Source organism: Cinclus cinclus, chromosome 8 (genome assembly GCF_963662255.1).
Source record: "Cinclus cinclus chromosome 8, bCinCin1.1, whole genome shotgun sequence".
NCBI lineage: Eukaryota > Metazoa > Chordata > Aves > Passeriformes > Cinclidae > Cinclus > Cinclus cinclus.
Window position 1 is genome coordinate 14,703,587 of NC_085053.1, and position 27,696 is coordinate 14,731,282.

Here is a 27,696-nt window from a genome sequence, read left to right on the forward strand (position 1 = left end):
GTTGATGTAGCTTACTTTGCACATTGAAGGTATGGGATTTTCCTCCTTAGGCCCACACAATAGCTAGCTAACTCTGTGGTAACAGTTCCTTGATAATTAAGATAGTTCCACTATAAGAGCCATACACACTAGAGCTACCCAAAAAGTGTCTTCTATCTTTAGAAGAAATTTATGCAGGAAACCAATGTGCAAGACTCCCTGAACAGAAACATCCCACAGGAAAACCTTACCTGATGTTTATAGAAGGATCTCTTGACAAGCTTCTGAAGTTACAAAACCAAATCATTTATTGAACAGGTAGTTTTTAAGAAATCAGTTTCCATAACAGAAATCAAACCTATGCCTGGCACCTGAGACATCCTGAAGGCAGCAGCTGTGGAATATTGACAGTTACCCATGGCACTGAGGAAACATGAGCTATGCCAAATGAGTAACTGTATTTATTATTATTGCCCAAGTAGGAAGGGCCAGACAGGAACAAAAATGTACATTTAAAAGTTATGCTTTTCTTTTTATGAGATAATGTCCAGCACCTGGCCTTTTCTCTAACAACACTCCCAAAGTAATACTGTTCTCTGAAAATAGTCTGAGCAAAATGAATACACTTTGTTCCATTTTCAGTCTCCCATGTACTAAACAGAAACAAAGCAGAGATATGCAAGTACAGAAAAGTCTCTCAAACACTCTTATTTCAGTCTTACCTTAAGGCAAACTTTTAAATTTTAAGGGAATATCTTGAGAATTAAGCATAGAGTTTATGAAACTTTTTTCTTTGTTGTTTTTGATCCAAGGTAACTTTCTTAGAGAACAGGTATGCACAGTAATAACCTCTCAGATAAGACCATGTTAGTGATGTTTATGTAACTTTTGCATCTGCAAGTATTTCTTAAACTGACATTTACAGTCTAACTGTACAAGACAATTTCAGTAGTTCAGAACACAGTGTGATGTTATTTCAATGAGTGTAAATGTTGAGGGCAACAAGGTAAAACTGCCTCAGTATTTCCACACAAAACATATGTAAGGAATAACAGAGTAAGTTATCTTCTCAGAGCCTTATGTCTTTAAAAAAAGGGTGCAGCAAAGCCTCATTTGCAGTTATTCTTGTTGCAGGGTTTAAGTCTAGTAGCTTATCAAGTAGGTCATAGGCTTCATCAGGAACTTGATCCCATCCTTCCATGTCAGTTGCCTTCATTTCCAAAGCACCATCATCTTCCTGAAAACTCTCTAAGTGTTGAATTTGTTTTCCTAGCGTCTCAGGAGCACAGGACTTGTCTGCTGCAACTGGCAAAGCTGTGCTGTTTTCAGACCTGCTGGGCCCTTCCCCCTGAGATCTCTTACAGCTGCTCTTTGTTCCTCTCAGCTTTTCACAGAGGGTTCGTAGGTTTTGAGCTGGGACAACCTGGGTACACACAACTGATTTTCCTAGGAAAAAAAGTTGTACAGGAAGCCACAATTTAATATATTTTCAATGCAACTGTAACTTTTGTTTCAGAGAAACTTCATGTCTCAAAGTATAACCAGCATGAAAGAACAACATCCCAAATCTACCCCCACCCCACACCTCCAGGCCAGCCCTGCTCTTACAGCAGCAGCCCCTGAAAGTCAGAAGGGGTCATCTCAGTTCTGCTTAGAACAAAGAGCTTTGGGTTATTTGAAGTTATGTAGTGACAGGTTGTCAGCCACCCTGTATACCAACTGTCTGCACCTCACTGTCATTTTAACAACCTGAAGACAATTAAATACCCTGATTTTTACACTTCTGTCTGGAGAATGAAAATTTATGCTGGCAGTTATATGTCCAGGTAACAAGCACTGCAGCATTTAGCCTGCAAGCAATTAGGGGAATGGTTATTTGGATATCTTCTGTTTTGTGGTGATTGTCTTTTTAAAACAGGTCAGCTGTCAGGTATTGGGTTTTTGGCTTTTTAGCTTGTTTGATTGTTTTATTAGGCCTTTTGGGGCAAGAGGCAGGGGAAAAAAGCAAGGTTTATATCATCTAAATATTAAGTCATATTGACTTAAGCCCCTAGGTCAGATTTTGTAGGAATAGAAACACTGTCTCAAGAATTCTAATCAAGTGCCAGTAGGAAACATTTAGTTGGCATACTTCACCTCAAGTAGCCCTGACTTAGTGAAAGGCAGTAGACAGGTTGAGAAAACTGACTAAGTACCCCATAGACCCATTGTAAAAGACAGAAAAACACAAAACTGTCTTAAAAGTCTGTCAATATAGACATGCAGAAAATGTGATTTACTTCCAAAATTACTCTCAAACCTAAAAATATATAAAATCCATTTATATATACAAAAAAAAAATCATTGATTGTAAATCACAGCACCAAGTAACATTTTTCCCCTTCCCCCATAATTAAGGTTTGCATACCAAAAGTTCTAGCAGCCTGAATGGTTTCTCTGGATCCACGAACTGTCATAATTTGTGCCAAAGCAGTTAAATCATCACTTGCTTTGAAAAATGGATACCGTCCACTGAGTAGAGAAAGGAATATGATTCCTGCAGACCACATGTCTATTGCTGCAAAGGAAAGCAAATTTATTAACAACTAAACTCATGATTTCATCATAAACAAAATCTCAACTTTCTTTTTAAAAAAATAATGATCTGAAAAGTTTCTATTAGGAAAAGTTACGTGCTTCTTGACTTTGGTCACATAGATAATACTTCAGGCAACAGTAGAAATTACTGTAATTAGATTGAAGAATAATTTCCTACTTGGATGCAGAGGGAGTGTTTTTCATATGAGAAATTCCATTAACTTGCTAAACTTAATATGGACCAAAACAATGTCTGAAGCTGTTTTACCTGGGAAGATGAGATGGGGCAAATGGAATGGTAGGTTTGATACATATTTAACTTTACTTCCCATGAAGAAAACCTTATATAAGGGTCACACATAAACAACTCACAAATGTTCATGAAAATAGTTTTTGGGGATTGAGGCTGGCATAGGTAGGCAGTACTAAGAACTGTATCTTATTATGAACTTTGCTCCTCTCTAATTTGAATTCACTTGACAACATAGGCAGTTTAAAAATTGTAAGAGTTGAAAGTGATTAATCACTTTCATTGTATTATGAAGAGTACAGAGAGTCCTCTCTCTGGGGATAGATGCCAAAGCCTGATGGAAACTTCACTACTGGAAGCTACAAGAATACCTGTCTGCCATAATTTTTTTGGCTCACTAAGGTATACATTTTGAGAGATGGCAGAGAAAGTAAAGGAGAGAGTTTGAAGGATCTCAAACTCTAAAAAATTAAGAGTTGGGAAACAGAGGCATATTCATCATAATCCTATTTTAAAAAGTAAGTAGCAAAATAGGCAGTAATTAATTTGGACATTTTAATTAGAAACACTCTTAGCACAGGACTTCGGTTTGAAAAAAAAGTATTAAGCTGACTTTAGTTGCAAAACCAGATTTTATGTCTTTTATTAAGAAATAAAAATCCAAGTTAATAATTTGGCAGAATTTACAGTGGAAAGGTTTTCTGCCATCTGCACAGTTCCTGTAAAAGTTTTAGTATCATCTTTCAAACACTGATATTGTAATGCTATCTGTTTGAGGGGCCATGCATACCCCTGAGGATGTGGTTGGGTAAACTGGAGTAATCAAAGTCAAGACATTTGAAAAAAGTTTAATTATGTAACTCTTCCTGAAATTTAAAGGAATTATACATCTGAGTGGGCAGTAAATCCTGGCCCCACAGTTGTGGCAGAGCTGTGATCCTCAGCAGAGGGCAAGATCTTGTGCAATGACATCAAAATCATGATTCCTCCCTATGCTTTTGTCTAGTGTTATGCTGCTAGTGAGGAAAGGGGAACAGAGGGAAAAACCAAGGCAAAGTGTAGCTGGACCTGTGTAGCCTCAACTTGGAAGTTTAGGTTGTACTCCCAGCACTGTGAACCTGGGTCAGATGTGCTATAGCAGCTCTGGGCAGAGTCAGCTGGATTCAGCCAGTAACTTGGTCTCAGCACAGAGGCCAAAACTAGGAGTAAGACTGGCAGGAATACAAGGAGGCGACTCCAGCAGCCCTAAATGAAAGTGGACAGTTATACTTGCTAGCTCAAATAAAACATGGCATTATAAATATTAGTATTAGTCTACCCAGTTCTAATTAAGGCCTTTGCTGACATACTGCAGGAGCTCAGCACCACTGCCTCAGTCCAGGGATGTCTGTGCCACACCCAAAGGTGCCCCGATTTTACTTTCTGTAATCCTGCTCTTCATTACCCTAGAGAACCATCTGAAAGAGTGTTTAACACCAGCACGTGTTCAGGATTTCCTAGCTGTGTCTTCTTTCTGCCTCAATTCTGTCTAGACAGATTCAGAAATTGTCAAAACTTGTCCTAGATCTCTGGATGACTGCTAGCCCATAAAGCTGGCTGTTACAGCACAGGTACTCCAAACAAGCTGCCATACCTTTGAAATCCCAGTCACACCCACAGGACAGATGTTGTTTCAAACAACAGTAAGCTATCTAGGCATAAGCTGATCAAATATATTGTTAATCCTATTTTGAGTGTGTATACATGCTTTACTGAAAATTGACAACTTTTGAGAAAGTTATTCATAAAAAAATGGCTAATACCTTATATTTTAAATCCAGTTTTTGAGGACATTTGTATTTATTTTTAAGTCAGAACTCCTGGTCATACACCAAATGTTTAATGGGTAACTTGGCTTCTATTGGTTGTCCATCCTGCAGGTAGGCACAACCTCTCCCATCCTGCTTGCACCAGCTAATGCATTAACCATCCCTCTGCCCTGCCCCAATATTTACCCAAATCACTGAATCTTATTAATTAAATTTTAACACAGGGAAATTAAAATTTTAGTTTAAAAAGTTGTGACATTTACACACTAGCTATTTAAACCACTAGCAAAAAGTAAAAATCTGATAAGTCATTAAGTAATGCTTTCTAGAACACATCTGCAATTACACCATTAATTATGCCTGCTATGGCAGCATATGTTACAACCTGCCTAGAAAAGGCTAAACAATGTCCTCTCTCCCCAAGATTTATTCAATATTTTTCTTGAACAAATAAGCCAAGAAACTTCATAAAAAATTCTTTTTCCATTTAAAATGTACTGAATTCAACTTCTGCACAGGGCACTACCTCTCAAATGAATTAAGACACATTCAAGTTTCTAACACAGGAAAAATATTCCTGAATTGCTCTTCCTCTGAACGATAAACTTTTAATTAAAATCGGGAAATACTTGGAAAGCATTAGAAGGGATGAAAAATGAATTTCACAAGTTAACAAAATACGCATAAATGAGAAGGATGGGAAGGTGAAAGAAGCCATTTGTTTGGGTCTGTTGGGCAGTACCTGTGGTCTGAGTAGGGCACTTTGTTAATACTTCTGGTGCTCTGAATCCAGGTGTTCCTGCCCTGGGAGCCACTTGCTGACGCCTTGTAATAGGAGACAAACATATTTAGAAAATAAAAGCTGATAAGTTCTAAATCGAATTATATTTAATATTATTTTTAGAATATACTTGTATAAGATGTGTAAGCAACCTAACCCTGCTTTATTCAAGTTTCACAGAGGTTTGAAGCATCTTATCTAGCATGAAGTCATAAGATAGGTATGTAATAGCCTTATTACCTATTATATGATGTTTTAATTATATTATCTAGCATAAGATAAATCCAGAGAAATACTTATTGCATACTTAATTCACAATGACTGTTTCTTAGTTTCATCTAAGTGTCATTTTTGTTAAAGGCTTGTTTTCATGGGAAACTTTGAAGTTGAGGCTAATTAACCCAAGGCAAAAAGCATATGAGATTCTTGCATGTGGATGCCATGGTTTTGTGTTAGTCCAGAGCAAACTAAGGGTGGCTCTGCATGTTGCCAAGAACTTACTTTTTGTTGGATTAACTAAAAGGTGAGAGGTTATCACTTTTTAAAAAATCATGTGTGGATAAAAGGCAGTAGTGGATCATAATGAAAACCACCCGCAGAGGGATCGAGTTCAACTGAGCTACTAAGATTCTCCAACATGAGGCTCTGGACCAGGGTGCCCAGAGCAGCTGTGGATGCCCATCCCTGGCAGTGTTCAAGGCCAGGTAGGATGCAGCTTGGAGCAACCTGGTCAAGTGGGAGTTGCCCCTGCCCATGGCAGGGGGTTTGGATCAAGCTGACCTTTAAGGTTCCTTCCAAGCCAATCCATTCTGTGATTCTATTAGTTTTTTAGATGAACAAAACAGTCATGCTTCCCTTTTATTCTACATTTCATGATTTCCAGAATCCCAACTGCTGGCATAATTTAGGCCTATTAAACAACTGCTAAATGACAGAATTTAGAACACTTTTCTAAATGTTGTAATTAAGTCATTTTCTACAACACATATAGGTGAATAAATAAACACAGCAACAAGAAAATAATTACCAGTGAATCTTTCTAGATGCAGATAGCAGTGAACTAATCCATGAATACCATGAACTATTCTTGTTTAAAAAGAGCAAACTCAGCATTTTAAGGGCTGCAGAGATCACATGCTATCTTTCACTTACTAAATCAGCAGTCTAGTAAATCTAAGTCCGTGACTTTGCCTGACAGCAGAGCAGACAATTTTACAACATTCTCAAAGCAAATTACCTTGAAAGGCAAACACTGCAAACTCTATCCGTTGCATAACAGTCACAGAGCAGGTTTAAAGGGCAACCACTGGCAGCTTTCCTGGCTGCCCCATTGCTCACAGTTTTGGTAGAAATAATCTTCTTCTTTGTTATCAACTTCCTAGATGAAACATCTATCATCTTTGATTGTTTTACGAGCTGCAATGGAGATATTTTAGAGAAGGTGACATATTTAAGACGTTTCCCTTTACATATAGATATGACAGTTCCTAAAATACTGACTTAGCAGGTGCTCATGAACAAAAAGAATTTTAGAAGTGACAGCAAACCTCTTTAACAGTATTAAAAGTACCATAAAACAGACACTGGAACTTTCTAAATAGCTGGATTTCCTCCCCTTCCCCTTCAGAAGACATTTTCAGTGTTTACCAAAAAACCAATATATATTAGATATGCTGAAGCTACAAGTTAAGTATTTGTCAAATTAGTATAGTGTTTCAAGATTTTTTTGGCTCAACATGAGAGTAAAAAAAAAAAAGTGAAATGTCACAGCACACACAGAACTAACTATAGTTCTACAATAGAATACTGTAAACCAAACCCTCTAATTTAGTTGGAGTTTCCCCTCTTGTCATATTAAGTACTAATTACAAAAAAATAGTTACAAGTTTTATCCTCAGCTTCAACTGCAAAATATTTTTTTAAAAATTTCATGAGTAGGGGGTGGTTGAGCACTGCAACAGCTCCCCAGGGCAGTGGCCACAGCACCAGCCTGACAGAGCTCAAGAATTGTTTGGACAATGCTCTCAGGCACAGGGTGTGACTCTTGGGGTGTCCTGTGCAGGGTCAGGAGTTGGACTTGATGATCCTCATCACCCTTCCAACTCAGTTTATTTTGTGATTCTACGATTAGCTGCACAGATAGATGTATAGGATAAAATATTAACTTGGCATCCAAACAAGATTAGCTAGAGAGAGAGCTACAGAACTCCTTGTATGAGAGCTTCAGAAGTGACTGAGACAGAAAGGAAAAATTCTTTGAAATATTCTTTTAGTTTCATAGCATTCTGGAGCAGGGTTTAGTCTTACAGAACAACTAGCACTATAGTTTTTTCCAATATGCAGCAGACTGATGCTGCTGATGAGTCAATACTTCTTACTTTTGTGCTTGAGGTCTCCTGGTATGTGGCACCATAGACATTGAAATTCCTCTCTCCAAACACAGAGCGCTGGACAGAATGGTGCACAGAGTCCTCCTGTGCAAAACCAATAAAAAGGACAATAAGGATCCTGTTTAACAGGCATCTGGGTACTGACAGTTCAAAAACAAGTGTGGAGTGTCATAAAACAAGAACAGCTGCATGTAAGTAATTTTCAGGCATCAGTTTACTGTGGATGAAGAAACATGGTCTAGACAGAACAGCAAACATGTTTATAAAACGAATCACACCTCTGAAGTGCCCCAAGACAACCTCATGCAGTCTGCACTGCATCTGTTATGCAACTAGTAACTAAACATAGGTGAATGATTATTGACTTGGGGAGGAGTTTCACCATCCATGCCTCTAAAAAAGGATTTCAGTCTGTCTAAATAGTAACTCATGCTAGGGTTTTATACAGCCTTCAGCAGTGTATTACATCTAACAGATAATGATGGAGCCAATAGTTATGTAGAAGTAGCTCCCTAGATATGAACACTGTGATGCTGTGCAGGCTCAGCTTCCGTGCAAGTACTGCATCTCCCCCTGTTGGATGAAGGAACTCATTAAACATACACAACAGCATTAATGAAAGAGACTGACAACCTTTCCTCCTCTTCCTTGTTTCATCTGTACTTTTGAAAGTGAGCTGGACCTTCTATCAGCTGCTTTTGAGGCTGACTGTTGAGCTGTCTGTTTAGGTGCTGGGACACTGACAGAAACCTCATTTCCCAAGGCTACAACGGGATTAGTTTGCAAGCAGCTTCCCTGCTCGTCTTCAGATTGGGCACTTTTAAGCAGCTCAATTTTTGTATCAGAGGTTCCTTGTGCCAAGCCAAAATCTACCAAGGCATACCTGAAAAGAAATAAATTCAGAATCAGGAGTCACAAAGTATCTATTAATCACTAAATTTATTATTCATTACTTCTTTCTTTCACATTTCATTCAATGTTACTTATCTGTACTGTTGCCAGCTTCACAGTCCCATTTTCTTCCTTCTCACTGTCCCATCTTACCTATCCCCTCAATGTTTTTACCCCTATACTAGTCTTGTTTCCTCATCCCAAATCTTCTCAAGTGCATCCTTCCTCCAAAAAAAATATTTCCAGCAACTTCTTTTTGAAGTTTTCCTAATCTCACAGCCCTGAATCTTCAGCCAGCAGTCATGAATGAGTAACTTGACTCTTGCAGGATTCTCTCGGGCAGAGGACAAAGGTAGAAGTGAAGACAGATCATACCAACTGGGCTTAAAGTTTTTACAGACTCCTGGCAAATACTACTGGAATTTACTTTAGTCTTCAGACAGGTAAGACTACATTAGTTCACACTTCAGATCTGTCTCTAAAAGAATTATTTTTTGCTACAACCAGTACAGAGACAATCCATCTGTCCCTGGGTCTCAAGCTCAACTCCACGTGTAAAAACACAAAGTAGAGATTAAGGCTCAAACAAATGCTGGAAGAGCAAAATGACAGTATATATATTCATTTTGACAGATTAAAACAGAAATCAGCATTTTTCAAACTTTCAAGCTTGCCATTTGGCAAAATGTCATCAAATCTCCCCTACAAACTTTCACTGCATAGAATCGCAGAAACATTTAGGCTGGAATAGACTTTTGAAATCAAGTACAACAGTTAACCCTGCTCTGCCAAGTCCCACAAAACCATGTTCCTAAATGCTAGTCTTTTCCTATTAGGAATTCCTATTTAGGAATTTTCCTAAAAATTCCTCTAAGAGATGGTGACTCAACCACTTCCCTCAGCAGCCCATTCTAGTGCTTGATAAACCTCTTTCTAATATTGAACCTAAACCTTCCCTGGTGCAACTTGAGGTCATTTCCTGTCATTACATTTTACCTGGGGATGTGCATCCTGCTACAACCTCCTCTCAGTGCTTTGCTTTGGACACACTCCAGCACCTCAGTGTCCCAACTGTAGAAGCACAATGCTAACAAACACAGCTATAGGACTGCTAGCACTGGAGCATTCTTTCCATTTCAGCTTCTCACAAAGAAGCCATACCTGATTTACAATCTTTAAATTTTGTAACTTGCAGGCAAGAGAGCCAACCTTACTAGTTACAAACATTAATTCAAGGTAAGGTGAAAACAGCCCAAAGACAGCCATCTTATCTGTATGTTTTACCCTATCCAATATTAAAAACATACAACGATCATCCTATGCACCACAAGTTACAATTAACCTTCTTATTAAAAAAACAGCTTAATTTATTCTTCTCATTCTTATTTGAAAATGTAGTATTTATATTCAGTAGTAAAATATTCATTTTATCAGGTATTTGTCACTCTGTGAAGCAGATATTATATTAAGTAAAAAAAAAAAAAATCCTTCCCTTCCTAAATCCCTTAACGATGAAAGAAAAATTTTACAAATAAAACCCCACATTTTTAGCTTTATTATTTAAGCATGTTATACAGCTGGAAGGAAAGAAGCCTAAAAGCCTAGTTGACTGTTCTGCCAAGGCACACATCCCCAGATGAGATCACAGTATGGCCAGACTCACTTTTTTAGCTGCCTGTTGTAGAGGAAGTTGCTGGGCTTGACATCACGGTGAACAATCCCGAAGTGATGAATGCGCCTCAGCGCTTTAAACAGATTAAACATGTATTCCCTCACTTCTTCAAAGGAGAGGGAATTCAAAATGTCCTGAAAGATTATTTGGATACTGTAATTTATAGAATCATAGAATAATTATAAAATAGTTATGTATCTGCTTTTAATTATGTGTTTTGCTACATATCAAAAGTCTGAGACTCACCAAGAAGGATTCATGCTCCAGATATGGCATAACAATAACAACATGATCATTCTTCCTGAAGCAGTATTTAACTCCCATAACATTATCTTGTCCCCTAGAAGAAAAGTAATGTTACTGAACAAAGACCAGAAGATGGATGTTTATCTTCCTTTATTTCTAATAAACCTTAGTCAGGCTTTCTTTTATAATCCTAATTTATATTTTGACAGCTGTCTTGTCAGCAATCAGTAGTCATGCCCTTGGTGCTCACTTCTATGTTCCATTTGAATTCCATTTTATGCTCTATACTGCAGTTTGGAATGGGAGCTCTGCAGATTATCTGTGGGGCTGTGGTCTGTAGTTACCACTGCAATTAATATAGGTCCCAACTTGCATGATCCTACTACTTTAAGAAGGTGCAATTCAGCACACTCTGCCAACAAGTATTCATTCCTAAAATCACATTTTCTGATGTGGTGATTCTTTTTTCCAAGCATTTCAGAACTGGAACTTTGTTACCACAGAGATACATAATGGAATTCCTCAGCTGGACAACAGAGTACCCCCCAAACTGAGACTAGCAGCAAAGGGCATCCATTACAGGTAAGACACTCTTTCTGTTATTTGTTCTCAGTAGGAAGAACATAGATGTAAGAGAAGTGCCAAAAGTTAAATAAATACAGAATGCTGAGACAACATTCAGCAGTTTAATCACGAGAATCATAATTTTTTGCTTATGTACCCTGCCACTGTGAGGCACTGAAGTTCAGCAGCTATTCGCAGAGGGTGGCTGGTTGGAATCAAGTGTTTCAGAGCCATTTTTTCCTCATAACCTGTTTGTAGCTGTGCTGTGGCCAAGTAAACAGAACTAAAAGTACCTGTAAACAAAGGAGAAAAACACTGTCTTCAACATTTTTAATTAGGTCAATGCAGATTTTTACAGAAGTGATCTAACTGTTCACAATCCTGCAGTACACTTGATACTACATCAAAAGCAGATTCTTGAAGAGAAAAATACAGTTCCTTTTTTCTACTACTGAATATACTGATCTTGTATACAAGTTTTTTATGTCAGTAAAAATGCAAATATAACACTGTCTAACTTGCCTGGGACACAGTGCTCTTTGAATGTAAATTTTCTATCTTTGATTTGCTTTCTTGTTTAGGTAGCTTACTTTCATCTGACATCTAACTCCTCTCCCGACAATGTTAAGAGGACTATATAATGCTAATCTGAAAAGCACTGCCAGTGCTATTCAAAGCACTTCTGAAATTGCTACATTTTCCTTAATTCTGTACCTTATCTATAAAGTAAGGCTTCCCACATAATGTGTAACTGCATTGTTTATTTGCCCAGAGCATTTTACCACATCCAATGTGATATACTTGCTTGAGAAAGGGAGTATTCAGACTGCATGATAAGCTTACCTAGCCATTTAATTTTAAGGATATCCTAATAAACCTCTTAGGAGGTAAATTTGTCCTAATGATCTGAGATATCTGAAGATACAAGTTGAAGTGTTCTTCCATGGGAAGAATAGAAATTAAATTTCATTACATTTTAAATAATGTGTTTGCATCAAGCTGGTTCAAAAGTCTGAGTGCAAACATACATTAAAATGCCAGCAAAACCTAAATACTTCATGCAAAAAAATCCCAAGCACCCTAGAGACCCATACCTTCAACAGAATTGATTGCAGCAACAAGTGCTACTAAATTTGACTTAAGACATTATTTTTCATGGTGAGAACTGTTAAAATGAACATGATTCCAGAGTGGAATTCTAAGTGGAAGCTTGTTTTCTCATAATGCTGTTGAATTGCAAATAGCATTTTTCAAAAACATTGTTTGCTCCCAAGAGTAAAATCACAGTACTATTCATAACCAGAAATTTTGTTTAATCACACTATCTTTTTTATGATAGGGAGAAGTCCTTTTTTTATTTTTGAAATTTTAGATTCCTGGGGGGAATGGAGCTGGTGGTTTTTAAGTAGTTAGGTGAGTTCTGAAATAAAAACTCTGGCATCTAACCTGCTGCACAGAAATTCCATCACAAAACAGATGCAAAGCAATCCAGCTTCCCATCCCCATCTTTTGTTTTAAAAGTGTGGAGTGCCACAGAGCATTTCAGAGATTAAATGGTTAAAGTTTCAAAAAGTGCTGAAATCCCACATTCAAAGTACTTGACTCTATTTATAGTCATGCCAGACACTAATTTAAGGTATTTGCAATACTGTCTTGTTGAAGGCAAACACAAGCATTCTAGAATTTGATACTGAATCTCTTAAAAAATAAAGAAGTTATTCGTTTTTTAAGTAAAGCAGCTCCAACCTTTCAATTTCCTCATCCACTTCTGCCCAGAAGATTTTAGTGGAAACAAAGCTAACTTAAGGAACACCAATTAAGTATGTCCAAAGACAGCTACGTCTAAGTAGATTTCTCATGTAAAGGAGAAAATTAATTATAATTTACTTGAATCTTATTATTTACTTGAATCTTAAATTGTGTATATTGGGATCTTAGATTTATACTTTTTAAGTTAGAAATGCCGAAAGAAATCTTAACTCTAAGCAAGATAAAATGAAACATTTACCTTCTCCAATTTTTTCCTTTATTTTGAACACATTTACAAGCTGTGGCACTGCTTCATAAAGTTTTTCAATATCTTTTTTTACTCCTGCTGTGGAAAGAATGGGGAAAATAAGTTAGGAATTTTATTACTTGATTCAATATCTGATCTGTTTTGGAGATCACTGATTACATGTCACTTCATGTGAGTGTGGATTCATACACAGGAAAAAGCAGTACAAAGGTCTTCTATGCTGCTGACATTACCATGAGGATACTTGATACTGCTGTTCTTCATCACACTCCTTTCTAAGCTGCAGCATTAAGCAATTATTTTTTGCTTAGCTGACACATTGCAGATTCTAAGAGGGCAAAAACCTTTTGGTTCATAGGACACCTACAGATCACCACTAGATGTTAACGTGAGATTCACAACAACAATGTGACAAAAGACAAAACTGTAATAGTCATTTCAGTAAGAAATGACTGTAAGTCATTTCAGGTGCAAATCCATCAGATGCAAATGACAAATGCAGAAGAAGAATTATTTTTTAGATTTTTTTTAAGATTGGTAATGCAATCTTTCCTACTGTTGCATAAAATAATTGGCACCAAAGCCCATGTTTGCTCTGCATTTAGGCTGCTGCACTTCACACTGCACTCACTAGATGGCACAACAAGGATGCTGTTCTGTATTATTTCCAAAAAATCATGTAGTTTGCTATTCACTTTACAAATCCTTGTTGCTCAAGCCTTTTCTATACCCCACATAAGAATCCACTTTTTTGAAGCTATCTATTATGTAGAGGCTGTGACTAATTTCTGTGGAGCAAGGGTAAAGAATATTTTAGTATACAGATCCAAGAACGAACTGGTATTCGAAAAGTCAATCTAATGAAAAAATATGTATACAATTTTTGTCCTAAAAATAAATTCAATTCATCATAAACAGATTTTAATGTATTGTATAAGTAAAAGTGGACTATGTTTCACCAGAGCAGTAAGTCATAAGCAGTAAGAATTTTCTTAAAAATATCACAGATATGTTAGAATCAAAGTATGGATTAGTATGCATCCCTAGCCTTCTATGCAGCTTACTTTAAACAATAAAAACTGTCTGCAAAACCCTTTCTTCCTGATAAAACCCCAATAAACCAGCTAGTAATTCAAGTTATAGTTACCTTTAAATTTTATTTTTTTTATTTCAAAATTTTATAAATCCAACATGTTAAAAATGCTTCTGAGAGCTGAAACCTGCTGCCTCACTATCCATTTACTTCCCTTGTTTTTTCCTTTAAGTTGCTCTCTCTGCTTCTTCAAATTGTTTTGAGACATTTTGGGAAATATTTCAGGAATTAAAAAGTCCTAAGGTATATACTAACAATCATGGAAAACTATATCAACAACTGCTACAGTATCTGCCAGGTACTCTGTTTTGTCCAACTCTGAATTCAGATTCCTCCCTAGGGAAAGGTAAAGCTCTCAGACCACTTCAAGCAGGGTGGCAGAGGCTGCAGTGCCTCCCCAAGGCACTGACAGCATTTAGGAACTCAATATAGCTGCTTGTGTGAAAGAAATGCTGGGAAAAGTCAGTGACTGTCCTTGTTGAAAGACAGCAGTATAAATATCACCTGTCTGTTCTGGGGGCCTGAATTCTCAGTTGAGTATAGAGAACATACAGTCATTGTGCCATCAGGGTAAAACACTGATAACATTAGCCAGTATTTTCTGTGAGCAGCTTTTAAAGTAATTTCTTCTCACATTTGTGAAGCAATACAAACACTACTCAGCATCAATCTGGGCATGGATGTGCAGGAGCCTGAGAGAGGACTACATATTTTTAAAAAGTCAGAACCCATTATATCTATAAACTGGATGACCATCAGAGATTCCTGAGCAAGCCCTGGACAGAAAGTGGAGACTCAGGTACACAAAGAGACTCAGAAACAACCAACAAAACCTCTATGAGAACACTTGTTCTTAGTTCAGCTTCTACAAAGAAAAACTGGTTTTATGCACATAAACACATCTAAAGATATTGAAGCACAAGGCTGGTGATTATAGGCTAAAAGGCAAAAGGCTGGGATTGTGCACTTGTCTGGTCAGTTTTACTCTCAAAAGCTGGTTTGTTTTTTTTTTTCCAGTCTGGTATCCTCTTATAAAACATGTCCTGTAATACATAAATAGTACCTTTAGCAAATCATGACAAACTACTGTTGCTTAAGTTTTATAATGCACAAGCAGCAGGAATAAACCTAAAATCAAAAGCCCCCTCAAATGTTTTCATTTCATTAATTCTCTACACAAAAAGGATCATATACAGACAGGCTTATATAATCAATACTGAAATTCCCCTAAGTGATGAAGCAGCATGTCAGAAACAAAATGTAATGCTCACAATCCCTATTTCAGCACATACCCGAAAGCTTGCTGTTCTGCTCGAGATTCCCGTGCAAGTCTTCAGCCTGCTGAGGGAGCTGTTCGTCACAGGGAGACTTCAACACCCTCTCCATCGCAAAACAAGTCTCAAGTAAAAGAACATCCAAGACTTCGAGGGCCACTTCTGGACACCTGGAGGAGCAAGCATAAGACACTTTCTTGCACTGCACTCAGTTCCTGAGATGAGATTTAGGGAGTCTGAGGAGTTCCTCTGTGCTTCCTAAAACGAAGTGTCACCCACCATCCCAGTGAAACAGTAAACCAGTAAAGCCACGAGGATAGATGGAAAGACGACTGCAGGATAAGCTTAAATACAACTGATTTTCAGCTCTCATGTTTCCTCATTCACATTAAAGCATTGTCTTTTCCCTGAAGTTTGCTTTGAAAGGCAAGCAACTGATGTACACAGAAATAGCTGCGGTGCACACTGCAAAAGCTATAGGATGCCAGAAGACTGAAAGAAATAGTAAGAGAAAAAATACCTTCTCAATATGAGAGATCTCTCCCTCCTAGATAAAGTCAACAGAAGGCTTAATTATTTATTGCCCTCCTGCCACAAGAAAAATAGAACATGCTTATTTTGAAATGCTTCTTCCTAAATCTTAGAAACACTACATAAAACTGTAAACAAGTCCACTAATACTGTACAATCAAAAAAAGCCCTGATCATCCCATTTCAGGAGAAAAAGAGGACTCCCAGGACAGAACAACCAGTGATGAGAGCCTGGAAGCAGCAGCTCTTAGAGTTACTCAAAACTGGTTCCATTGAAAAACCTTCCTTCCTTGTTACTTTGCCAAACCTTCGAAGACCTGGATGAACTTTTCTACACGTGGGAAACATTCTGAAAAACTCCTGATGAAAGGATTCATCTGTTTCAGCTATGGAGCTAGAAATACATTTTGTCCCCAAAGATTTTGGCCTACCTTTACTCTCTCATCCTTCTGTAACAACAGGGACAAGAGGCAGGAGCCGTCTCTTTCGAGCCCCGTTTTTTTTGCGGGAGCTTTGGTGAAGGGTTTGGAAACTACGGGAACACAATTAGTGATGAGTTTAGTGTCTTAGAGGTAGCCGCTCCCTCTGCTAGTGTTGAGTAGGCAGATTAGCCTGTTCCAAACGTGTACCAGCGTGGCCTCACCAGCAGCACAAGGACTGCAAGCTCACACCCAGCGACACAGAACATCCGTCTGCTCCAGCACGAGCAAGAGCCGTCACACATCCAACCCCCGTACGCACCGCTGCTGGCACCAGCGCCGCACAAAGCGGCGACAGCCGCAGCTCGGCACTGCTTTACGGGACAGTTCCCGCCAGCGCGGCCCCGGGCCGAGCGCACGCCGCGGGCTCGCCCATCCGCCCCGGGGCTCAGGAGCGGCCGCAGCGGGGTCAGACGGGAGCAGCACACGGGCCCTTCGGCTCCCCGCGTGGAGCCGTCGCTCAGCTCCACTCCAGCCGGGCAGGGGAGCGGCCCCCGCGGGGATCGCGGGCACCGAGGAGCGGAGAGTACGCGGAGCGAGGCCCGCCCGGCGAGCGGCTCGGACCGGACCCTGCGGCGGCACGAACGAGGGTGAGGGAGGGGGAAGGAGAAGAGTGAGGGGGGGGCAGCGGACGGGCACTCACGCGGACACCGGCGCGCGCCGGGGTTTTGCTGCTGCCGCCTTTCGCCGCCCGCGCGCCGCCGCCAATCCCGGCCCTGGGCGGAAGCCGCTGCCCCGACCAATGGCGGCGCCGGGCGGGGAAGAGCGCGCTGCCATTGGCCGGCCGGAGGGGCGGGCCGGGCCGGAGCGGCGCGCGCGGGGCGGGCCCGGCGCGGGGAGCGGCCTGCGCCTCAGCCGGAGCCTGGCCCGGGTCGGGACCGGACCCGCCGACCGTAATGGGGGGGTCTTAGAACGGTATTTGTTCCTCAGACTGCCTTTTCTACGTGTGCTTGTTGCGAAATAATCCAACCCCAAGTCCCCCGTAAGTTCTTGTGCTCAATTAGCTCCGCTGTTAATGCCGTCAAATGGCCCAGAGGCCAAGGAATGGCTCCACCTACGCCATTGTAGCGAGGGAAGAGCTTGGCCTGCAGCTTTGCCTTTCCGCCTGATTACACAGCAAAATGGATCGCCCAGAATACAAAATTAAATTTGCATCTTGGTTCTGGTCTGGGGTGTAACTGCTGACCAACAATGAGTAGGACTGGAAGATATCGTAGAACTATTGGGGCTATTCACTGCAATGTTTGGTGATGTTTGGAGCAGTTTGATTTTATTGAAGCCGATGCAGTTGTACGTTTGTAAATAAAGGAATTTAGCAGTTCTTGTCTATTACCCATTTTTGGTCAATATTTTTTTAAAGATAAAAATATTACTTTTGTTGAAGAGTAGCTCTGCTGCATTTGATAATGCATAGATCGCTTGTTCATTAGAATATGAACTGAAATACTTTTGTTTATTGCATAGATCAGGTAGAAATCTGTAAGTGCAGCCCTTGGTAAATAACAACCAAGCCTGGGTTGCTAAAGTTCCCAAGGCGATGTTCTAGCTTGGGTATACCTTATAACCAGCTGTACTTAAGTTAACAAATGCTTAAATGTAGAATCAGGTTCTACCATTTTTGTTAAGTTGTGCTTCCTATTGCACATTTTAGAAGGAGGGTGCAGAAATGAGTTGCTGGTTTTAGCAGGTTTTGGTTTGATGCCTAGGTTTTTCTTTTCCAAAAATTGTTCTCATTTGCACTTCTGTTTAGGGCTCTAAGAAGTCAGTGCAGCAGCTTGAGATTTAGTGAAGTTAAGTACGCAAGCTCGATAATTTCAGTTAAGTGTGACTATTTAAAAGCAGATTATACCACAAATTAATTAAATTAGGTATAATGACAAAATAATGTAGGTCAAATTTTGTTTTTTCTTTTATCCATGTAATCTTACAGAAGCTCAAAAGGCACCATAAGCATTCATGAGTGCAGGTTTGTCTTACTGCTAATGACAAGCAACATCATTCTAAATTAACCTCTTGGGACAATCTTACCTACAGGCATTTCTGCATACTGTTGAACCAGGAATTATATTTGCCAGTTAATACTTGAAAAATAGCTGCTGATTGTTTACAGGTTGCATACTTAGCTCTGCTGCCTTCTGGCCAGGTCAGAGTTTCATCCAAGTTCCTTGGCTTCCCTGCCTTGGAGTTGTCCTCATGTGGAATACCAAATCACCACCATTTCTGTACAGCTCCCATTTTTGGCACTTCTCTGTCAGTCATAGCCATACTAACTTCCTCCTCATCACTTCAGTTGCATTTTCACACAGCAAGTAATCTGCTTTCTTTATATTTTCTTAATCAAGACCCTGTCTAGCTGTGATTTCTTTGCCTGCAATGTCTCAATTTATCTTGGTTCCAACACCTAAAGTTATTTTCATTTAGACCCAGGTCATTTATCTTGCTTGATCATTAGGTCCTCTCCATTTCCTCCTTTCTTACCAATCCAAATATGTTGTGCTCTCTCAGGCCATCCTTCCAGTGATTCTGTTTTTCTATCATGTCAGATTTATTTCTTTTGTTCTCACTAACATAACTGACCTTGTAGTATAACCTCATACTGTTTCTTCATTCATTGCCCTGCTCTTTTTAGCCTGCCAGAAATGGCAGCCTTGATGCTTGCCTTCATTTATGTCTTGCATTTATAACTTTTTACTTTCTTGTTTCTCCTCTGTTTAAGGAGGAAGTTAAGTCAAACTGGATGTGATTCTTCTCCTATCTTTTCAACAGTCACTTCATCAATGTTTTTCTCCATGTACCTCTTTACAGGAGAGAGATAGATTATATGGATATGTACCATTTCTACTCTATTTTCTCAGTACCTGCTTAAGTACCTTTATCTTATTTTTGCTCTGTTTTGAATGAATGTAGAAAAAGTAAAGGTATGGCTTCTGCTTTGCACCTGCACAGCTTCTGTGCCTTTGCTGCAGCATGAGACACTTCTCCATTGCTGTTGGCTTGGATAAGCAGAAACTCCTTCTTCACTTGTGGGACAGAGAAGGCTCCACCTTCTCATTCAACACTGAGCATCCAGTTCCAGCCATGCACCACGGTAGGAACTTCTCAGAAGGAAAGAAAAGAAGTTGCATCAACTAAAAATGACAAAGCAGCATACCTAATGCTCTGTGAGCCAAACTGCTGCACTGTCTTCTCTTGTGGCTTTATCTCTAGGTTGGATGTGAAGGATGAGAAGCCAAATGATGAGCCAGGCCCATGCAGAATGTTCCCTATGGCTGACAAGCAATCGCCAAAACCCACATCTGGGTTTTGAAAGGATCCAAGAAAGGATCCAAACATTGCTATGTGATTGCATTCACTGCTGCCAGAATCTGCAGCTGAACCAAACTTTTTGTATCTGCTGACAGGCCTAAGAGAATCTGTGCTGACAGTGGAGCTCATCTATTAACTGCTTCCTAGGTCAATTAATCTAGAAGACTCCCTGTGCTTGTACTGTCCTCCAGCCTTAGAAAAACAATAAGCAAGATCCAGGAAGGTAATTGATTAATTGTATCCAGCACAAACAGAGGCAGGAGATCCTTAACATCCCTTTCCTGCCAAGAACATCTGTTCATAAATTAGAAGTCAGAAACTACTTCGAAATGAGCAAATAAAAGCAGTTGTTGCCCTGTCAATATTAGAAATATACATATATGCATATAGACAAAATTCAATTTTAATGACAATAGAGACTGTTAAATGTACTATTCAGTTTTCATTAGCTGAAATGACATGTGCTTTCCTACTTGTAATTACTCTTTTTGTTAGCAATATGATTGTATGGCAGAAGTTTGCTCTCTTTTGTATCAGGTTAAGACAAATCTCTTCACACTATTGTGCCCTTTAGGAATACTGTCAAATTCAATCATTCAGGGCTCATGAGTCGTGCACTAACATGAAGAGATTGATTTGAAAACCATAGACTAAAGTCCTTTTTTCTGTTTTTCATTTTCCATTTCTTAACCAGGAAAACTGAGATTGCCAGCTTTGCTCTCACATGCAGATCAGTGCAGCCCTAGAATAATGAAATCAGATATGTCAGTGACTGTCTCTGCCAGCATTTTCTGATCAGCTATATCTGAAATATCAAGAATTGTTGAGGTGTCAGAAAACATACCACAATGAGAATCTCTACAGCCTATTTAAAGGCAGTTAAAAATAGATATAAAAATTACTTTAGGCAAAGATACAGAGGAATTCTCAACCTTTTGTAAACTGGGTCTCATTCAAACAAAGTATGTTTTAATAAAATCTATTAATATATACCTAAGAAAGATTGTAGGCTCTCCTACATGATGGAAAAGTTTGGAAAGGCCAAGCTGAGTAAGCTGATGAGTTTGTTGTAGCAGAAAGGGTTTGTGCAAACCTTGACTTACAGACAGAGTGCAGCTACTAATGGTAACAATTTTTACCTGTGTGTGCAAAGTTCTCAGGGTGGTTGGGCCATGGTGTGCACGGTTCTGATGCTCACATTGCAAGATGGGTACTGGAAAAAGGAAGTGAGTATAGAGAAGAGTTACAGAACGATCAGGAGAAAATGCTATGTAATTGAAGAACTAAAAACTAACGTAGTCACTGAATCAAAGAGACTGAAAGGTGAGTTGATGACTGTATACATATATGCACAAAAAGAATGTTGAATATAAGGGACATTTGAATCTACCAGACTGAAATACGAAGGGATAATGTCTAGTACCTGGAATCAAGCAAAATAGAATTGTTTACTGTATCTAGTTCAGTACTGACAATAAGTATTCCTTGGAATAGTTAAGGGCCATCTTTGATTATTTGGCTTTGGATGTCTTGATTGAGACCTGATGCCTCCCTGGAAAGCACAGGCCAGCCAAACACAGGCTGTGTTGTGTTTGAGTGCAGCAGGCTTAATTCTTTTTCTCCTACCACCCCAAGCTTAGCTTTACTTTGCATGTGTGCCTCATCCGTATTTGACTATTTTGTCCCACTTGCACAGCACTGTGGTTGAAAAAATACCATTGACAGGTTATGGAGGTGCTCCCTTCTTGTCTCAGCTGCTGACACTGCACAACACCTCTCTGAGAAGTTTCTTAAGTAGTGTCATGGCCCTCATTATTATTTGACCTCTAGCAGAATGCTTTATCCAGTTCAGCTCTCTCTATTGCTGGTCTGGGCTTGGGCTTCACAGATTTTTCAGTCTTTCAAAGAAAACAGTTAAAAACAAAGCTCTCCTCAGCAGCAACAGTCCATTTGAAGTCTTATATGTATTCTTATAATTGCAGCAGCTTTTGTGATTGCTTACACCTACCAAGAATATTTGGCTTGGCTTTGGCCTGTGTAACTTAGGGCAAATCTGGCATCTTAAGTCTATTAGCTGTGTGTTTTTCCTTTCCTCATGTTGTATATTGTCTCTTTGAATGTAGAACTACAGTTTTCTTTGTTGTTCTTTATATTTTATCGATACACAAGATTTTCCTCACAGTTAAATAAGAGATTCTGGTCTCCTAGTAGATACGTAGATGACCCTGTGTTTTTGCTCCAGTAGCTGACATAAGGCTGAATGTGATAACCTCACTTACTGAATGATTGTGTTGTCATTGGGAATACTCACACATGTAAAATGAGTAGGACTTGGCCTTTTGGTCATATTTTTGTAATAAAAGATAAAATGAGATTTTTAGGAAACTGCAACTTATGACCGTAATATTTATAAGGCTGTCAGGACTGCACTGTAAAAATTCATATTATTTAATTCTTCACTCTGACACTAAAGCATCATTTCATTTATATGCAAATAGGAATATGCTGTTTCTTCACTGAAGAAGCTGTTTGAATTATTCAGATTTTATTAATAAAGCTTCATAAATAAGTATTTTTTCTACTCAATTGGTAGTGGCCAGGGGAGAGAATCTATTTATCAGGCTTTGTTATTATGAGCTCCATAACAAAATATGAAGATTTATGGAGTACGTAATTAGATGTTATGTGATTCTAATGGAAACATTGGGTTATCCAGATGAAATACTGTTTTCTCTATGCATTTCTCCTTGGCAAAGGCACTTTCTGGAAAATGGACAAAACCTGTCCCCATCACTAAGTTCCAAGAAATGCCTATGAAACACTGAGAAATTTAATGCCTTTTTAAAATCATACTAACTGAAACAAATTTGAATAAAAGAGGATGCCTAAGGAATGCCAGGGAACAGCAGGAAGGGAAAAATGCCTCCTCTGGGCAGAGGTGCTGGTGTGCAGACTGAGGGCTAACCCTGTGTGTGACAGCACAGTCCAGCCTGAGAACACCTTGTCTTTAAACCATCACTGGGGTGACCAGCAATTAATGTTCCCTTCAGCTACCCATCCTACTGAGAGTCCAAATGTGAAATACCTGCTGAACATTACAGAGCAGCTCACAGAGATTTATTACTGTATGCTGTAACCCAAGCAGAGTTTTAATCTCATCCACAGAGCCTCTGAAATCCACCACAACAGAACCACTGTACATGAGCAGTAGAGGAGAACATCCTGGCTGGTGCAGAGACCTGAAGATGTTTTGCAGGAAAAGTTGCTGGCTTGAATTTTGACACTGCTGATTCGGTATGGACTGAATTTACTGAATTTAGTGCTTCTCTGGAAGCACATCTTGCAGAAATCTCTCGGCATCTCAAATTTATCAAGACTGAGAAATGAGCCTGTAACTGTATACATGACTGTTCTTGAACCAGTTTTTTGCATGTAAAATAAGGGTCTGTGAGCCACTATGCTGGGCTTCATGCAACTGAGCACTTAAGTGTACACATAACTTTAAACACAGGTGTAACCTTGAAGACACTGAACTGGATTGTGTGCTGCTGTTAGCAGCATGTGCCAGGTACATAAGTGTGTTTGTGAGTGTGTGTAAATGGGCAGGCATTGACAACCTGCAGGATCCTGGTTTGGATAACCAAACCACAGAGGCAAAGGATGTTCTGAAAATTTGAAACTCTGCATAGTCACTGTGGACCTAATTCTGGTTAGAGTAAAACTTAATAATCTACATTAATTCCTGCCCTTTAACACATGACCAGGTGTTTTGAATGAGAAAATTCCTAATGAAACCACACACTTTTCATGCTAGCTTGTATAACCACTTATTTTATATCTATAACACTGAATAAGACCTGAAAACACTACACCTAAAGTATTCATTGCATTCATTTTTGATGATAAATGAATACTGTAACTCCATAACTTTCATTTCTGGAGCTGATTTAAAAAGAAAAAAATCAATACAGTAGTGATGGGCCTGGTCATCCCCACCTGGGACCTCTCTCCACCCTGCCCACCTCCCTGTGTCAGCCCAGCCTGGGCTCGTTGGTTTGGGCTTTGGTGGTGTTGTAACAGTGCTGCTCTCTTGCTTCCTCTAGCTCTGCTTGGTTGTGGGCTGATGTCCTGGGCTGTTCCTGTGCCCACTGAGGTGACAGACAGGTGTGGGGGCTCTCTCTTCCCTTCCCTGCTCAGGTCCTGCCCACACTGGAGGTCCCTCCCAGCACTCCAAGATTACATTGTGCCTAGATTATTATAGGTAAATTTTACTGAGGAAGAAATGCCACACTCATCTCGGTGCTCCTTTACTTCTCTCCTCTGGTGCCAAGATGTACAGCAGAGACTCTCCCTGGAAGCCTTCCAGACCAGGTAGGTTTTGACACAGGTGTTTCCAGCCTGGCAGCTCTCTTTGCACATAATTGCATGTGCTCCTGGTTCAGACTCCAGATTTTTTTGGCCAAAGGAAGCAAATATAAAAATTTAAATTGAACACCACATATCCAAGTCTGGGGAACTAAGCAACCTAATTTTCAGGCTCTTGCAGCCCAGCACTAAATCAGAAGAATTCCTTGCTCTGGACTCATAGCTTTCTCCTCTTGCCGCTTTAATTTTTCTGTGGGGCAGAAACACTAAAATCTGACCAAAAAAATACTAATTTCTTGCAATCTCTCATACTGAAAGTAATAATATTTCCAAGCCAGCTGCCTCCAATGCTACTGCAGTGCTTGCCAGCTACTGTAGAAATAACAGTACTGAATTTGAATATAGGCTCTATATTTTCTGGTTTTTGCTTAGGGTTTTTTCCCTTTTCACTGGGAGGGTAACGTGCCTTTGAAAGGCTTTATTTAAAGCCTGTACTGGTGCACTGCAGAGCTTTTTCTGTATTAAATTCCAAGGATGAATTCTCTTGTGACTAGTTTACTGTGACTTGACTGATTCATTTATTTTTAAAGGCAATTGTCTGGGGTTTTTTATTTTTCCTGATTTTTTTTTTTTTGTTACTCTCAGCTACAGGTGATGAAATGAAAACTAGCTTCATTGTTATTGTATGAAAAAGTACAATCAGGTGACTTTTCTAATGCCAGAATAAGGTGGTAACTTCTGTGGGCTGGCAGAGGAACATGTTGATGTTTAATGTTGTTTACAGCCCCATGTGACAGGCACAGCTCTGTGTCAGGATACAGCAGAAGGCTTTTCTCAAGCTCTGGCACAGGGAAGGCAGGGATGTGATCATGTGGAAAGGCAGTTCTGCTTCTCCTCCCTGAATAGAAAAGCATGCCATGTTTCTGGCATGCTCTGTGACCTCTGGCAAATAAGTGGGAGCCATGTTCTCCTTGTTATCATGGTATGTGTTCAGGTGTCTCAGACAAACCCTCTTCCAATGAGGTGAGGCAATGGACCAAATAGCACATATGACTGCATCTGGAATAGACAGGACACTCACTTAAAAATGAACTTTTTTTGAGCCCTCAAGTGCCTCAATCTTCTAATATTCCTTTAAGCATAGAAACTCACCTGGAATATTTTAATATGTGACACTGCCTTGCCTTTATCTGATTGTTTGCTTTCTGCTGTAATATGTTTTCTGTGGGGAGGCATATAGGACATTAGTTGTACCAGAATTCCTCCTACACAACACCATTACTGGAGTTTGTGGATCCCTCTCAAATCCTCAGTAAGGAAATATTTTAGTGCTGTAATTTGGCGTGAGCATGCTCCAAGTAGTGGGTTTTGATGCACATGAGCTTTCCAGAGAGCCTTTTGGTGACTACATTCTGATTTTAGTTCTATTCTTCACTCTGTGGTATGCAAGCTGCAGGACCATATGGTACAGCCACAGAAATATGTCTGCTCATTATGAAACTGCTTCCTACTACAGCTACAAAAATGGAAAATATGAATTAAATTGATCAAAAGTTATGTCATTATTCAAGTAAGCAGCAAGCCCAAAACACTTACCTGTGAAAATGGAAATGCTGTTGTCCAGTAGGCATTTCTAAAATGTCTAATGTTAAGAAGAAAACTGAAAATTAATTTAATTCACAAGTAGCACAGGGAGTACTCCAGATATTTTGCCTAACTGAAAATAGATTTCCTACTAGAATTCCCTGAAAGGGGCATGAGGGATGCAATGGTTACTGTTCATATTTCATCCATAGGAGTTGTCAGCTACCTACTGACTAATGCATGTATTCAACATGGGATTGAATCATCCAAACATGGGATTGGTACAAATGTGGTAGCAAACTGACCTTTATGCAAGTCCATGGCATTCTCAGACATTGCTGCTGTCACAGAAATCTCTCATGTTCTCTCTTTTGACCGTCTGTTAAATGAAATTTGTATCGAAGTACAAGGAGTCACTCAGAAACAGGTATTACCATATGAATTTTGAAAACAAATGGGAAAGCAATAGGATTGGATGGGAGGAAGGATTGGATGAGAAAAGGATTTTTTATAGATAGCAGAAGCAGTTTTTAAAACAATGCTGGTAAAACTAAAAAAGGACAGAACAGACTGGAGACAGTGGTGCTAAATGGGAGGGTGAGACCTCTCAGGAGCACTACAGTGCTCATTTGGAGTGGCTGGAGAGAGCTGAAGTCTTGATGTTTGTTTTTCTAGCAAGGACCATGAAGCTGTTGTGGAAACGTACAACTTAGCAGGGTGTCTCCCTTTAGGGATTTGAGTAAGGGAAAGGAAATAAGGCAACTGTAATGCCTCCCTCCACTATGAACACTGCCTTTCATGCCAGAAGAAAGGCATAGCCTCTCAGCCTTTCTGATCCCTATTATATTCAATATTCTTACAGCCGCAGGCTTTGTGTCCTAACCATTCCCTATCAACTCAGAAAACTCAATTTCCTCTTGTATTTTTTCCAAAATACATCCTTTGGACACAGTTAGGGGTATTCTGTGTTGTAGATGGTCTGTTTATCCCAGTGCACTCTTGCATAGCACTGACCAATGGGACCTTATTCTCTGCTGACTTTATCTGCATTTGCATTTATACAATGCAAACAAAGCTGTGTATAGCAGTTTTACTTGATAGCATTTGGTATCCACGCAGCTCTGATGAAAGTTACTTCCTAAGGAGAGGTGGAATGAAAAGTCCAGCTTTAGATTAAAAGGTAGTCTGGGAAAATCCATGGAGAAAAATAAGGAGAGACTTTTTTTAACAGATCCTGCAATCAATGAAGAGCTGGTAGGGATGGCTTAAGATGAAAACGGACATAATTTTACATTAAAATTGGCCTTGAGAGGATTAATTTTCATGTTTCTGCAGGGTGCTTATACTGAGAAGCATTAAGGTCAAAATACAAGTATTTCAAATTTGGAAAGCAAACAGTTTCAATGATAGCTTGAAATAATCAGATTTCCTAATGGGAGACTTCAGGGAGGATGAAATTACAGGAAAAGATAGATTGCTAAGGCAATGAGAGCAGTAATGTGCAGCCACAGGAGAATGGGGGTGTGGAAGAAAGCCAGGGTCAAGGATGAAGTCAGCATCCTAGCCAGCAGGGACAGCCCAAAGGTCAGACTGGAGCAAAACAAGAGAGTGAGCAGCACATGTATAATAAATGTGATAGGCAGGGCCAAATCGTGCCCGAGCTCACAGCAGTACAACTTCTGTGGCTGAAACCTCTTAACACAATGTCACTTCCAATATGATCTAACAACATACATGTAGGCTTTTATTTAAATCAGTGCACTAGGCGAGATTTTCCACTCTCCTGTGCTGTTTCTAGGCAATCTCAACTTCATTGTTCCATTTCTATTACTATTGGGGTCTTAGACAAGGGAAGAAATTCAGCAGTATCTTCTATGTGTAAAAATTCA

The 27,696-nt window shown here is 39.5% G+C and overlaps 1 protein-coding gene across 1 annotated transcript; it reads right to left on the reverse strand.

The window, feature by feature from the left end:
• Window positions 1-857: 857 nt before the first annotated feature.
• Window positions 858-15,654, reverse strand: CDC7 (cell division cycle 7). Its single transcript, XM_062497545.1, has 11 exons — window positions 15,561-15,654; window positions 13,167-13,250; window positions 11,316-11,451; window positions 10,595-10,688; window positions 10,340-10,482; window positions 8,419-8,668; window positions 7,774-7,869; window positions 6,633-6,811; window positions 5,357-5,439; window positions 2,387-2,536; window positions 858-1,425 (listed from the first exon to the last, which is right to left on the reverse strand). Exons 1-11 carry the CDS (start codon window positions 15,652-15,654, stop codon window positions 1,049-1,051), a joined length of 1,686 nt encoding a protein of 561 aa, XP_062353529.1. The 3' UTR covers window positions 858-1,048.
• Between the last annotated feature and the right edge of the window lie 12,042 nt (window positions 15,655-27,696).